At 65.2% G+C, this 14,454-nt stretch overlaps 1 protein-coding gene across 1 annotated transcript; it reads left to right on the top strand.

Annotated features, from left to right (window-relative positions):
- Positions 1–571: 571 nt before the first annotated feature.
- BESB_032550 (uncharacterized protein) lies at positions 572–12,045 on the top strand (the record flags this gene model as incomplete). Its single annotated transcript, XM_029361847.1, has 4 exons — positions 572–5,108; positions 5,427–5,902; positions 6,037–8,707; positions 8,981–12,045. The coding sequence occupies 4 exons, from the start codon at positions 572–574 to the stop codon at positions 12,043–12,045; spliced, it is 10,749 nt and encodes a 3,582-aa protein (XP_029215067.1).
- Between the last annotated feature and the right edge of the window lie 2,409 nt (positions 12,046–14,454).

Here is a 14,454-nt window from a genome sequence, read left to right as displayed (position 1 = left end):
GACCCGCTGCGGAGGCAAACGAGGCTGTTCATCTGCCCGACCTGCACAGCAGGCACCTAAACGTTTGCTTTCGAAACTTCCAGCATCCGGGACGAATATATCTGTGAAGTCTTCTCAGGAGTCTGTCTCGTCGGACGCCTTCTGCGCACGCACGGGGCGGCGCCGCGAGAGCCAATCTGTTTTTCTCGTTTGCTAGAGATTTTTTCGTTGATAGACTGTCTCGCTCTCGCAGCAGGAGTTCCGGTAGCGGAGAAGGGGAACGAGTGCCGCTCGTGGCAGAATCGTAATGTTGCAAACGGGTTTATCCCTTTTTTGTCACCTGCAAAACGGTTGTCTCTGCCGGCTCTCGACCCAGCGGCGGGTTCGATTTGCTCATTTGGTAGAGAGATAGGAACAAGCAACCTCCTGTTGACTGACGCGTGGTTTTTCTCCGCATTCTTCTTCCCCGACTTCATCTCTTGCCGTGCGCGGGCCGTCGCACGCGGTGAAAGATTCGGCCAGCCGGGGAACAGGCGCGGTCTACGGTGTCGTGCGAGGCGGAAAGCACCATCAGTGGCATCTCTCACGTGTGATGCCGGAGCGTGAAGTGGCGACTGTGGAGAAAGATTGCGCGGGGACGCGCCTCCCTGCGCACGACAGCCTGAGGGGGTGTCTCCCATGGTCGACAAATAGCGAGCACTCATCGTCCTCAGAGACCTCCACTCGGGGGAGCGGACGGCAGTTTCTCCGCAGCGCTGCTCTGGCGACAGGTAGCACCATGGCTAGAGAGCCTCCCTCGCCTCGTCCCCCCGAGTCCGAGGGAGATAGGCCTCCGAACGCCTCCCCGGCGGGGGGTCATAGTCACGTTCGTGGCTTCAAGCCGCGGAATTTGGCTGCAGAACTTGCATGCGCTGCCCCAGCAGGAAACAGTACGGAGGACGGGCGACCGAGCCCGGCTAGCCGAGACGCGAGGGACGCGTTGGTGCCCGCAGCGTCGCCGCGGTCGCGCCTCGCCTCAGAGATGGCGGCTGTGGGGAAGATAGGTTCGTACGCGTCCTTAACTGGAGGTCGCACCGTCCTGCGCCACGCAAGTCGGTCGCTGCCTCCACGAGAGCGAGATGTGTTCACTGGGAGCCCCAGTCCCTGTCGCTCCTGCGACGTCAGGGGCCTCGAGATTCGGGGGGCGGAGAGGCCCGCGCGGTTGAGCGTCTTCTCGCCTCAGAACGCGCGCGGAGACTGGGGCAGCGGACAGTCGGCGCTGTTCGGAAGCGGCGACTCCATCAGCTCCTTGCTCATGCAGACCCGCGACATCTTGTCGTCGTTTTCTCGCAGTGGGGGCCGCCAGGGGTCGTCTTCCACGACAGATGCGGGGGAGGCGGGGGCCGCCGAACGTCAGGGACGACTCGTGCGTCTGTTGGAGCCCGGAAAAGGAGGCCCCCCGTTCTCCGAGGCCGACGCAAAGGCGGGCGCGTGTCCATTCGCGTCAGCCGAGGTTCGACGCGCAGAGGATTCGAGGGCGCCTCCGTACACGTCGCTGGCTGGTCGCCTCTGCTCGCCTCATCCGCCGCAGTTGCTGACGCCCGAAGGCGCTGTGGCGCAGACCCCACAGAGGACGCTGAGCATCGACACGCCGCAAGGCATCGTCGCCATGGCTGAAGCCCTGGCGGCGAGCGACTCAGAGGGGGACGGGCAGGCTCCGTGGCCTGCGCCCCCCCTGACGCCTTCCTCCGCGGGCGAGGCGGGTATTATTCCCCGCTCGGTGTCGACAAGACCCGTCTCGCGGGGGGTCGAGCAACCAACGCGCGTCAACAAATTGACGACGCCGGGAGACGAGGAAGACATGCATCCTCGGTATGCGCAGTTGATTCAGCGGGTAGCGTCCATCCCGAACGCAGGACATGAATCGCGGAACCTGTCGCCAGCCGCGTCCTACATAGCCGCGGCCGCGCAGGCAATTGCTGCAGATTTCCCCGATGACGCCGACGGTGACACGCTGGCGGCTGACAGGCTGGCGACGCGCGGAAGCGACTCTCCAGCGCGGGACGGGGTGACAAGCAAATCGGGACCCTCCCCTGGCTTACGAGCCGTGGAGAGGAGCGGGGGGGGCGACGACGTCGGAGGCGACGGCGAGGGCTCGTGGGAGTTACAGAACTCGTTTCGAGCGAAGTGGAGGAAAGAAAACGGGCCGCGCTCCCCCGCAGGCCAGGCTGAAGGGGACTTTGCTGGGCGCTCCGTGGCACCGGTCTCTACTCTCCACGGCTTGATGTGTGATTCAGGGCCGGCCGCTCTCAGGGGAGCCGTCCCGCTCTCCTCTGTGAAGCACGGCCTGTCGGCTGGCACTGCTCAGCCTCCGGCGGAAGGCCCGCTTGGACACGAGCTGGCGGGTATCGCCCCAGGGTCAGACGCTCGCGAGTCTGAGCGCTTCGTTAAATTCGAGAGGGAGGCCGACAGCGCCGACAGCTGCTCACACAAGGCGACTGCACCACGCTGCGGAGGGGGAATGGACCGGGGGCGTCTCACGGAAGTGTATCTCGCCTCCCTCTTGCAACCGACAGACATGCTGCTCGATCGAAGCACTGCGCTGGCGGATGCGGTTGCCAACCCCGAGCTCCATCTGTATCTGTCAAAGTGCTTCCACAACCAGAGTGCGCGGCGGGACTGGACGAGCGACCGCGAGTTCGCATACAGTTGTACCAACAGCAGCTGCAGCGGAAGTGTCCCCTGCGGGATTGCGTCGCCCTCCATTGACCTCCTGCCCCTTTTCTTCTCTTCGGCACGCCATGCTCCGCAGGCGATTGCGCGGACGCCTCCGGGCGTCTGCGCCGCCGCCGCGTTGCCGGCGCTTGAGGCCGACAGCAGCCTGCACTTCTGCTACCGCGTCTCGCTAGAGCCGACGCGTCCCGTCTGCGCTCAGCTGGCGCCAGCCGAGCCTGCCTCCGCGACAACGCCGCCCCAGATGAAGACAGAGAGAGGCACATGCCTCAGGTGCACCTTGTCCGTCCCAGTCTTTGCTCCCGGAGACGCAGGTGGCGGGGCATCAACCGCTCAGGGAGGAGTCTCCGCGCCAGTTTGCTCGTGCGGAGGCGCGGACGAGACTGCGGGCGAAGGCCCGCGCGCCGAGCCAGGTGGGTTGCCCGCCGAGACGACCAGTTCCGTGGACAGATCTGTCGAGAGCTGCCTCCCATTCCCTCCTTCACTTGCCGTGCCCCCGGCGAGCCGCACTGCCTCGCCTGCTGCAGCACCTTTGCGGCTTCTCGGCAACGGGTTCCGCCGCGTCCCGCCTCTCGTCTTTGATGGCCCCCCGCCGTTCTGGAGCTTCGTCAGCTTCCAGTGTAACGCCTCGCCAGCGCAGGCCAAGCAGGGCAGCGCGTCGACTGCTGATTCGGGAGCAAAGGGCGAGGAGATCTTTGACGCTGGGGCTGGACAGGGCGGGGATGCCTCGAGTCTCCCTGTCGCGCAGGCAGATAGAAAATGGCAGGATGCATGCGAGGTTCCACGTGGAAGGGATCCGAAGGGCCTTGCCGTGGAAGGTGGTGATAGCGGGTGGCGCGCCCGCGGCCCCCAAGCGCGCATTCCCTCCCCGCAAGAAATGCTCATCAGCGTCAACAGGCAGTTGTTCCTACCCGAAGAGGAGCTGCGGGTTCCTGCCACCGTGTATGGCTTCGAGATCGCTCGGCAGGTCGCGGCTGCTGGGCGGGACGCAGCTATTGCACTCTTGAGCGCGAACGAACTGGAAGCTGCGAACCACAGCGCTGCCGAACGTGGGGCTCGCGACGCATGCGAGTCTTCTACCTCGGCTTGCAGGCTGTTTCTGATTTCGGATGAGAAGCCAGATGCCGCAGACGAGCAAGCGGACGCGCGTGCGTCAACATCGCCCAAGTCGGCCTCGACGCGGAGCGGCTCCCGACTTCCGTTTGTTGCGCCGGCCTCTTCCCTCGAGCGTTACTTGTGCCGGCGCGACCCGCCGTCTCGCGTCCGCGCAGCCCCTGCGAAGGCACGCGGGAGCAGTGTGTCGGCCTTCACGAGTGCGTCGCGGGGCACGGGGGGGTTGACTGGAGCAGGTCCTGCGCGGTATCCAGGCGGGAAAGGCGACGCTTCAGCTCCTGGGTACCGAGCGGACGAAGGCGTCTGGGTGATTCGTCAAGCGGGCACGGGGCTACCTCTCGCCGTCCGCGCTGCGGTGTTCTGTGATGGAGTCGACGCCTCCACCCAACCCCGCGACCCGCGCGCGCCCGCGAAAGGAGGCCGAGGCAAACACACTGACAGCGTCTCAGCCTTCTGTGGTACATCCGGGGGGGCAACTGCGAGTGTCGACGCCGCGCGTCTGCTCACCTTGGCTAGAGAAGCGTACGAACACGCCGGACAAGGCGCGGCGGAGGATTCCCCGTGCCGCGGCGGGGTTTCCGCGAGTCAGTATGGGGCTGGAGGGCGAAAGGCCGCCGCCGCGAGTGCGCGGAGGCCGCGCTCACCAGCGCGGCCGGGAGGGGCTGCAGCTGCGAGCGGTGGAGAGTCGTTTGAAGGGCCTCCTGGCAAGGGGGCAACGAGCCCACGGGTGGCGCGAGAGAAGAGCGAGACGCCACATCACACCGGCGAAGGCCACGGGGCGACCGAGCGAGGGAGAAGCTCGGGCGAGGGGGACGACGGCTCGCGGCCGAGGCTGTTGGAGCGTTTTTTTTTCGTGGATGCTCACGGCACCTCTGACACCGACCCCGTGCCGACACGCCTCAGGCGTGTCCGCCAAATGGCCTGCAGTTGGTTCAGAAATAAAAAACTTCAGCAGATCGTCTTCCAGTGGCGGGCGCAGAATCGCGCGCAGGACGCGGAGGGATCTTCACTAGCCGTTCCGGGCCAGGGAGCGGCCGCAGGAGATTCGCGGTCGGCGGCTCCGCAGTCCGCCACGACACTCGCGCTCCCGTCAACCGCATACCGATCGCCGTTGGCAGAACGGAGAAGCGCTGGAGGAACTCTTGCAGCGGGCGCTCTTGAGGGAGGTCAGCGCGGTCAGTCTACTGCCCCGGAGGGCGGAGGCGACGCGGGCCTGGGATCTCCCGGGGGCCCCGGGGGCTGGGCAGACGCTGGAAGACTGGTCAGTGGGCCGCGCCAACTCGCGGTGGAAGAAGCTGCAGAGGGTAAGCCTTGAACATCCGCACATGAATGCGAACTTGTATATTCTTCTGCGAGTCGTCGGGATGCCGTACATGTGGATGCGTTTAGGCACATGCGTATGCGCCTCCTTGCGTCGCCAGTAACGCTAGCCGCACGTAGAGATTCATGGCAGCAGCGTTTCCGCGACGGAGGTCCGAGTTTGCAGGGAGTCGTTTGGGCACGTTGTGTTTCGACCTCCAGTTGTTCGAAGGTTTGCCGTCGCGCGGAAAGGCTGGCCGCGCGTGTTGGGAGGTTTTCATTCTGGCTTGTCGTTGCATGCGATTGCCGCTTTCTGCCTTTAGGTCAGCAGATACGCCGACTTCATGCCCTGGCTCGCGCGCTGGTGTTTCGCCTGGAGGCCGTGGCGTCGCCTCTGCCACTCGACGCTTCCTGCTGCGGGTGTGTGCTTCTGTCGACGCTCCAATCGTCGCTCGTCGTCCCAGACCCGCCGAGGCCTGCACGGTCGGAGCGAGGCGGCAGGCAGAGTCGCCCCGCGCCCGATGGCCATGCCGACTCTCCGCCCGACCCCCTCCAGCCGGCCAAGTCGCCACGCAGCGAGGGCCCTGACGGCGCAGGCGCAGCGACCTGCCGTCGCTGCTCCTTCCGCATCGGCCTCAGGTGGCGAGAAGATGTCTTTGCCTTCGAGTATTTCGTGGCGCTCTGCTGCAGCCGCAGCCGCCTGCATGCGGAGAGCGCCGCCGGGGAAGTTGAAGATGAGGCCAACCTCGCAAACGCCGGCAAAGACTCGGCACGTGACGGAGGTGACGCCGACGGGATCGTGGGGGGGCAGGAGCCGCCCCCGATGTCGACAGACTTGTCTGGAAGGGGGTGGCCTCTGGCAGCGCGGAAGCAGGGAAAGATGGAGAGCCGCAAGTGGCGTCTGTCTTCGTCTTGCTCCACGATGTCTTGCAGCCGTGCGTCTTCGATTTCGTGTCTATCCAGGCTGCGTTTCGGGCCGCCGTCGGCCGCCTCCTCCCCTTCCTCACCTTCCGCAGAGAGGCGCTGCAAAGCCTCGTCGAAGCCTCACCCGAGTTCCGCGCGCGCGTCGCCAACCTGGCTGTCCGTGGGGGACTGGCGAAGGCGGCAGAGTCGGCGGAGGCAGCCGCGGGAGTCTGCGCAGCCGCCAACGCGGCCGTGAAAGAGGAGGACGCTGTCGCGGCGGCGACCAAGTCTCTGAACGAGTGCCTGACGACTGAGGCGACGCTGCGAAGAGGCGCCGGAGAGTCGAAGCGTTCCCGCGATCTCTGCCACCTCGCGGCCGCCGCGCCCTGTTCTCTCCTTGACGCCATGGAGGCGCTGCGCGAGGCCGACGGGCAGCAGCAGGGGCCTTCGAACGCGTTCGTCACGATGAGCGACGGCCCGGACGCGCCCGCGTCCGGCGACGCTCTCGGCGAAGACACCGAAGCCCCCTCGATTCGCCCTCCCTTCGTCTTCACCGACAGACGCCACCTGCCGCCGGGGCTGGACAGGATCCTGCAGCAGCTGCTCTTCTCGCTTCCGCCCTCATCCACGCCAGCGCCCGCCCGCGGGCCCACGACGCGACTCCACAAGAAAAGGGGCGCCGCTGCGTCCAGCGGCCCCGGGCAGCTGAGCCGCGGGGAGTCGATTAGCGAGGACTCAGGGGCCGGGAGCTTGCAGCAGCGAGTGCAGCGCGCCCTGGACGATGAGCCATTTCGCGTCAAGTGCAAGTACTTGACCATCCCGCTGTCGTCTGCTGGCTCATCGGCGTGTGGCGGCGCGGCGCCCGACTTGAGCTTGAAGCGGGATCTGTTTTTCGCATTTCTGTTTCCGACACAGGAGGCCCTCCGGCGGCATCGGGAGGCTCCTGCGGACGCTGCGTTGGGCGCGAGCGGGGAGCAGGAGAGCGTGGCGGGCCCTGTCGGCGCGCGGCTTGACCGGCTGTCGCCTCAGGAGACGCACGAGTGCCTCCGCGACCTCCTGCAGCGCCTTTGGCCAGGCCGCTGGCCGTGGATGGAGAGAGATGGGCCGCCGTCCCCCCCCTCTCGAAGCGGGCGGCAGCGGGAGGTGAAGCGCGAGGGCCTGTTCCTGGAGGAGGTGAAGCAAGAGGAGGACGCAGATTTTTTGTCGTTCACCGGACGGTGGGCAGAAGCCGGTGAGGCGCCTGGGCTGGAGTGCGGCCTCGGGTCTCAGCGTGGGCCTGAGATCGGGTCAAGCAAAAACGTCTCTGCAGGTGACGCTTCGAGGACCCCGGGGAGAGAGCCGACAAACGCACGCTCGGGGGCAGCTCCGCCGGCGCTCAAGCAGGAGCGTGGCGGGCTGAGCGAGGCGAGTGCGGCGCGCAGTGCGGATGGGGAGCGAAGTGTGCCCCAGATGGACACGGAAAGTGCCCAGTTGGAGAGAGCGGCGTCGGTGAGGCAGCCTAGCGGGAAACGAGGCCGGACGAGCTTTTCAGAATTGCGATCAGGGGCGACCAAAGCGTCGCCGCTCTTCGCAGCTGACCCGAGTGAGAAAGCGCCTGCCCGTTTCTTCGATACCGCGCCTGGTGGCGGCGGCTGCAGCTATCTTTGGGGGGCGGAGTGCCGGGACCCGCAAGAGGAGCTCCGCGATCTCCTCCTGCCGACCTCCTCAGGCCCAGCCAACGCCACTGGTGCTGCCCCAGCCCCCGCGGGGCGACATTCTGAGGGTGACGCGTCTGGCGCTTCGCAGGCGCCTGGCGATGTCCCGAAAATGGTTCGAGTACAGGCTCCCGACTCGTCTGTGGCGTCATCGTCATCCGCGGTTCTCTCGCCACCGATAGGGGGGACGCTTGCCCCACCTGGGGGGCTGGCCGATTCACGGGGAGATTCTTCGGCTTCAGAGTTGGCGGACTCCAGCTCTGCCCAAGGAAGCCCCGAGCAGAAGCGCAGACACCCTCCGGAGCTTGCGCTCGTCGCGCAGGGGGCGACGGCCGCGAGTGTGAAGGGACTAGAGGGCGGACGGGCCCCGACGGGGCCGCCAGTTTTCGATTCCAGCGCCAGCTCGTCGGGCCGCCCCGTCTCTTCAGCCTCAGAGGAGGACTCCTCCGGAACGGAGGGTGCGGGAGCGACGCTGCCGCTGTCCGCGGCGCGGGCTCCAGGGGGGGGAGACCCCGCGCCCTGGGCCTTCCGCCCCGCGGCGCAGTATCAAGTTAAAACCGCCCAGGAGAAATCGACTCAGCTCGTGCCCGGGGCGCGGGCGGGCGTCGACGGAAAGAGCAGCGTTCCTGGGGCGGGAGCCCCGTTGGCTGCCGCGGGCCCGCGGCGGAGACGAAGACTCTGGGCGACAGACGCAGAGGTCACTAACCTGCAGGAGGGCAGGGACTTCCGCATCGACTGGCGCTCTGACTGCGATTACGGCAACGGGGGCATCTCAGAGGGTGACGACGACGAAGAGGCGGCCATTCCGACGGAGGCGGCGGTAGCCGCAGAAGCTGTCTCTCCGGAGAAAGACGCGAAGACTGTCCGCAGCTGCTTCTCGAGAAAGCAAAAAGCGCCGATCTACACGTTCGAGGAGCAAGTGCCTGAGGACGAAATCTTCGGCATTTTTCAGCTGACTCCCGTTGGGGCGAACGCCGCTCCTGAAGGCGAAAAGACGAGGACAAAAAGTAAGACTCTTGGCACACCTCCAGACTGCGGCTTCCGCGCTGCTCGAGGATATACATATCTCTCTCTCTCTCTCTCTCTCTATATATATATATATATATATATAGAGAGAGAGAGAGAGAGGGAGATCGATAGATCGGTACATTCCGATCGATCAGTCAGAGACAGAGTGGATGTATCGCAAGGGTATGGATATGTGAGTGGGCAATCACCCGTTCTGCGGCTGTGTATCCAAGGCTGGTGTTTTTGTCCTCATCTCTGCGTGCCTTCTGCAGGTCTCCTCGCGCTGCTGCGTCAAGCTCCTCAGTTTCCGTTCGCGCCCTTGACGGGGCTCGGGGGGTCCCGAAGTCTGTGGTACGCGGGTCCGGCGCGGGCCGGCGGAGAACCGCAGGGGGCCCAGAGCGACGACTGCGGCGGCCCCGGCGCGACGCGCGCAGATGTGGCGCCGGCGCGTGCCTCGCAGGCCGCCGGCGGACTCGCGCTGAAGCCTAGACGGAGCTCGGACATCGCTTCCGTGGTGGCGGGGCTCGCGCCTGCAGCCGAGCCCCGCGGGCCCGGAGCCCGCGGCGCCGGTGTTGAGGAGCCCAAAATGTCTCTGTCGCTCCCGAAACAGGGCAGTCAAAAACAGGGCCTCGACACGACCCCGCGGGGGGCGACACCGAGTCTCCACTCCCCGAGGGGGATCCTCAGCCGGGAAGCGCAGACGTTCCTGCAGCAACAGCTCCGCCAGGCGGCGCTTCAAACGCAGGCAGCTGCAGAAGGCCAGTCTTCGTCTCTCTCGTCGCCCGCGTCGTCAGCGCAACCCCGCGACTTATCTCTTCCTGGACGGGCGTCCGCGCCCCTCTCGGATTTGTTTTCTCTCTGCGCGGCGCTCACGACGCCTAAGCCCGTTCACGCGTCTGCGGCCGCAGCAAGTGCCGCGGAGCCCCCCGCCTCGTCTCTCGCGAGCTCGGCGTCGCACCCGACAGCGTCTCAGGCTTCCCCCACACCCCCCTCTCGTCGGCCTGGGGGAGCGACCCCCTTGCTGCCTGCGAAATCCACAGCGGGCGGGGGGCCCTTCCCACCGGGCTCCGCGGGCCCTGGAGAGATGCCCGCTGACAGGCGCGCGGGGGGTGTTTCAAACAACTCATCTCTCGGGGTGTCCAGTGGGGCGCAGGAAAGAGCTACAGCCCACAGTGGCGGATCAGACACGGAGGGAGGGGCTGCTGCAGGAAACGCAGCACGGACGCAAGCGTTGGCTGCGCTCCTTTCCGCGCTGGCGCAGCAGGCGACGCAAAACGCCAGCCAACACGCTGTCACCTCGCAAAGGCCCGCCGCGGGGGGTCAGGGGGATCCGGACGACCACGAGCTGGCGGCGCGGATTCTGCAGGCGTCGGCCTTGCTTCGGGCCGCTGCGGACTCCGCGCAAGGACCGCATGCGGAGCCTGAGTCGCCTTCGGCTGGGACGACCGTTGGATCGCGTGAACTGTCTTCGCTGCTCGCGCTGGCGGCGGGCGCGCGGGCATCGCAGGCCTCCAGCTCTGCTGTGCGTGTTTACGACCCGCCCGCGTCTTCGTTTGCAAAGTCAGCCGAGCGGAGTGAGAGGCCCGCTGCCTCTGTTTCAGGACTCACGGCGGCGTGCGGGACTGGGGCAGGCGGCGACAGCGGAGGGGCGATGCGCGAGACGCAGGAACGCGACACAGCGGAGGCGGATCGTCAGCTTTCACGTTTCCTCGCAGCCTTCGCTGAAGAGGAAGGCCACCGTCGGGGCGCCAGCGAGAGGCAAGCCCACGGGGGCTTCATGGCGGCGGCGCTCGCGGATTTCGCGACAGGCTCCTCCTCTGCCTCAGCTAGTGCAAGTCGAGTCTCGTGTGAACAGCAGCGCCTCCGCGAAGCGCAGGCTGCCCTGCACGCCGCAGTCATCTCAGCGTCCCCGCCCGCCCCGCGAGAGTCCGCAGAGGCGTCCTCTGATTCAGCGCTGGGGGGGGCAAGTCTGCGCGCCGAGCTGCTGCAGCGACTCCTCGCGGCGGCGCAGGAATCTGAGGCCGGCGGAGGTCTGAAGCGCCCAGCAGATGCCGTGGCTGGGCTCCTGGAGCAGTCGAGCCCCAAGCGAGTCGGCGCCCACCGACCGACGTCCTTCCCCGAGGGCCCTCTCGCTCAGGACACCGTCGCTGTGGCGGCTGCAGCCGTGGGGTCGTCTTCGGCGTCGGCAGGCGCCGCGTCCGGGATGGAGGTTACAGACACCCGCCACACGCACTCGCTGCAGACACCCGCAGAGACGCCAGCTGCGGGCGAGGGGGGCATGTCGGCGTCGCTAACAGTTCCTGCGACGCGGCCTCAGCTGACGATTCCCGCCATCAAGCGCGCGAACTCGCCACGGCCGCAGAGCTCTGCGGGAGGGGGGGCTGGGCACGCCTTCCTGTTGCCGCCGGAGGGCGTCGGGGGGACGCCGGGCGGCGAGGAGGCAGGCGGCTCGAGGCGCTCCCAAGACGCGGGCCGAGGACGACGCCCCGTCGGCGGCTCACGAGCGACTGGAGCGCGACGTGACAGCAGCAGCTTCAGCGAAGACTCCCACCAAGATGAGTATCTGGGGCCACCGTCGTCGTGTGCGTCTGGCGCGCCGAGCTCGGGGAGCCGCACGCCGCGCGCGGGCGGCGGCGCGGCCGGCGAGGAGGACGAGCTAGTTCCCATTGGGGCGCTGCCGACGGGCGTCTACTTCGACGTCGCGAGACGGCTGTGGCGGTGCCAGTGGCGCGAGGATGGGAAACTGAAAAGCAGCGGATTCTCGCTGAAGCACTACAAGACGCTGGAGGCCGCGCGGGCGGCGTGCATCCTCTACAAGTGCGCGGTGACCAATACGCCGGTCGACCCCGCGTGGCTCGTGCCCGAATACATCCCGATGTCGATGGCGAGCAAGCGCCTGATGAAGCACCGCCAGCAAAGCGGCAATCTGCACACGGCGGCGCTCCCCGGCGCGGCGAGTCCCGCGGGCGCCGGGGGCGCGGCTGAGGCCGCTGGCGGCGCCGCGGGGGCCCTGGGGGGGCTCGGCGCCGGCTCGGGGGTCGGCAGCAGGCGGCGAAACGGAGGCGGCGGCGCTGGGCTAGGGGCCTCGCCTCGCCGCGGTCGCACAGGCGGCTCGGCATACGACGAGGCGTCGCCGGCGAGCTCGCGCAGCAACCTCTCCTTCGCGGCAGACGAGCTGGTTCTCCAGCGACTGGGAACTCTGGCGGCCGACCACATCGCCGCCCTGTCGGGGATGCGCGGCGACGCGTTGCCGCTCGCCAGCGTTGACCTCGCTGCGCTGCTCAGAAGCGCCGCCGATGCCGCGGGCGGGCCGGAGGGCCCTTCGCCAGGCTTTTAGCTCGTCAGCAGCGCGCTCGGGAACGCCAGGCGGATGGGCTCCGGGAGACGAGTCTGTCGATCTGCGTCAGGCCTTCCTCGCCCAAAAATGCAGACCGGATACGGCGGCGGCGCAGCGCGCAGTGAGGCAGCACCCTACGGCGCAACCTACGGCAGAGGGCGCGGAGCTCTGCAGCCAAACAACGCCATCGACGACGCCGTAACTTCTATATGTATATATATATATATATATATATATATATACATACATATATATCTGCACTCTTGCACGTCAGTTGCGGAGTCGCAAGTATCTAGCGAGTCAGCCAAGGAAGCTCGCCTGTCGATTCTGTTGCCGCGTACTTCCGCATCCATGTGCAAGCGCAACCGCGCGCCAGACTTCCAGGCAGACGCGGCGAAGGTGGAAATCGCTGCCTACGTTCAGGCGGCGGGTGTGAGCTGGCACGCGCGGCGCACAGGCGCCAGGCTCACGAGTGTCGGCGGAAGTGGAGACCGGTTGATGCGTCCGAACGTATGGCGAGGGCGAGCATTCTGAGCAACAACGGACGGCTCCACGCTCGTATCTACAGAGCGTCTAGGTATATCCTGCGTATGTAAATACGCATATATGTTTACAGCTAAAGATATATAGACATACGTATCCATATATATATATATATATATATATATATATATATATATATATATATATATATATATATATATATATATATATGTACATGTGCATGCGTACGTGGTGTATGGACATCAGCAGGTGTGTCGGTTTGTTGTCGCTGGACGCACGGCGGATGCGGGGCGCGGCCTTTCATTTCGTCTCCGCAGGCGCATTCCTAGGATTTAATGTCGCTTGTCGGCTGTGACAGGGGAGCCGGCGCGTAAGTGTGGCTAAAGCGGGCGCGCGCGGCGCCCGGCTCCTCGCGGATGGCGCTACGTCTGCTTACGCCGCGCCTGGAACCTCGCTGCGTGTTGCGTGCCGGGGTAAGCTCGTTTTTCCTTATCAAATTCGTGTGGGACTTGAGTGCGAGGCGAAGAACGGCAAGTCGGCGCGATCTCCGAAGGCTCTCCGCCTCGGGATCTGACAGCCGACAAGCTCAGCCGGCCGCGCAGCTTATCCGGCTGTGAATGTCTTCAAAGTTCTGACTCGCGTGGGGTCAGGGCGCGCATGTGAGCTTAGGTGCTGTGGGAGGGAGGGCACTGGAGCGAGAGTCGATCGGGTGTGTCTGGCTCCGGGTTTTCGTCTCTTTGTCTGTCTGTCACCTGTCTGAGCGTTTTTGTTTCCTGTAGTCTCTCTGCTGCGGTGCGGCGAGGCAGTCATGCAGTGTAAATTTGCGCACTTGTGCGTTTTTCGTGAGCGACTGCAGACGGGTGTACTTCCTGTGCATTCATCGTTCTTCACGTCGAAGGGAGACCGTGTGCAGGCGTCACATCTGAGGTAGCAAAAGAGGGAAGCAGATTCGGCGTGTGCCATTCACTGCGTCGCGATGGGTATGTAGTGCGCATTTAGCGGGAGAAGCCGGAGTCGGTTGATGCAGAAGAGGATATCTTGAGAGGAGAGAGCCCGCCGAGGCGGGCTGGCGGAGAGGGAGGAGGTGCCTTTAGCGAGGGCGTAAAGGCAGGGCAGGGAGTCGTCTGTGTGTCTGCGTGAGTGTCTTCTCAAGGCGGCATCGGTGCGACGACGTGCGGTTCGCGACGAAGGCCACCCTGCTCCTCCGGAGCCTAGGGGGCAAGAACTCAAATGCATTTTCTGCTGCATGCGCGACAGGCCACGGCTTCGCGCATGCGTGGAAGGGTCGGCGCACACTGTCTCGACATGTGCAGGAGCGTTCCTGTGGAGATATGTGCTTACATATATAGATATATCTATATGTGTGTATGTATATATGCACACACACATGGATATATGTATATGCATGTACACGGGAATGCTGCGTGCGCGCGGACAAAGTGATTTGGGAAGGAAACTTGTGAAGAGCTTTTTTGTTGACATTCCGAGTCTCGACAGCCGGCTCCATGGACGAGACAGACGCAGGCAAAGCTAGCAGCCACGTGACATGAGTTCTGCACCGCATTTTTCCGGTCTCGCACCGACGCTTCGTAGGGGCCAGCTGAGGCGTTTTGCCAGCCCTGTCTCCTGCGCCGCATGCAAACAAACTCAGTCCACATAAGTCAACACAAGCCACGGGGCTCCTCCTTTACAGTCTACACAGTGCCCACGACCCCACAGAAGGCACGCACACATTCCCAGAAAGCCAGTTGTGTCACCTGATCACTGCCATCTGCAACAAACCGCGTGTATCATGTGCTTCGAAGAGCCGACAACCGCTTCTGGCATTCTTTGCATACGTCTGTACATACGCACACAAGCCAAAGCCTCAGAGCCTCGTCGCATCCTTCGCAGAGAGGCGACCAC

Source organism: Besnoitia besnoiti, assembly GCF_002563875.1.
Source record: "Besnoitia besnoiti strain Bb-Ger1 chromosome Unknown contig00018, whole genome shotgun sequence".
NCBI classification, from domain to species: domain Eukaryota; phylum Apicomplexa; class Conoidasida; order Eucoccidiorida; family Sarcocystidae; genus Besnoitia; species Besnoitia besnoiti.
This window is presented reverse-complemented; position numbering and strand designations above follow the sequence as displayed.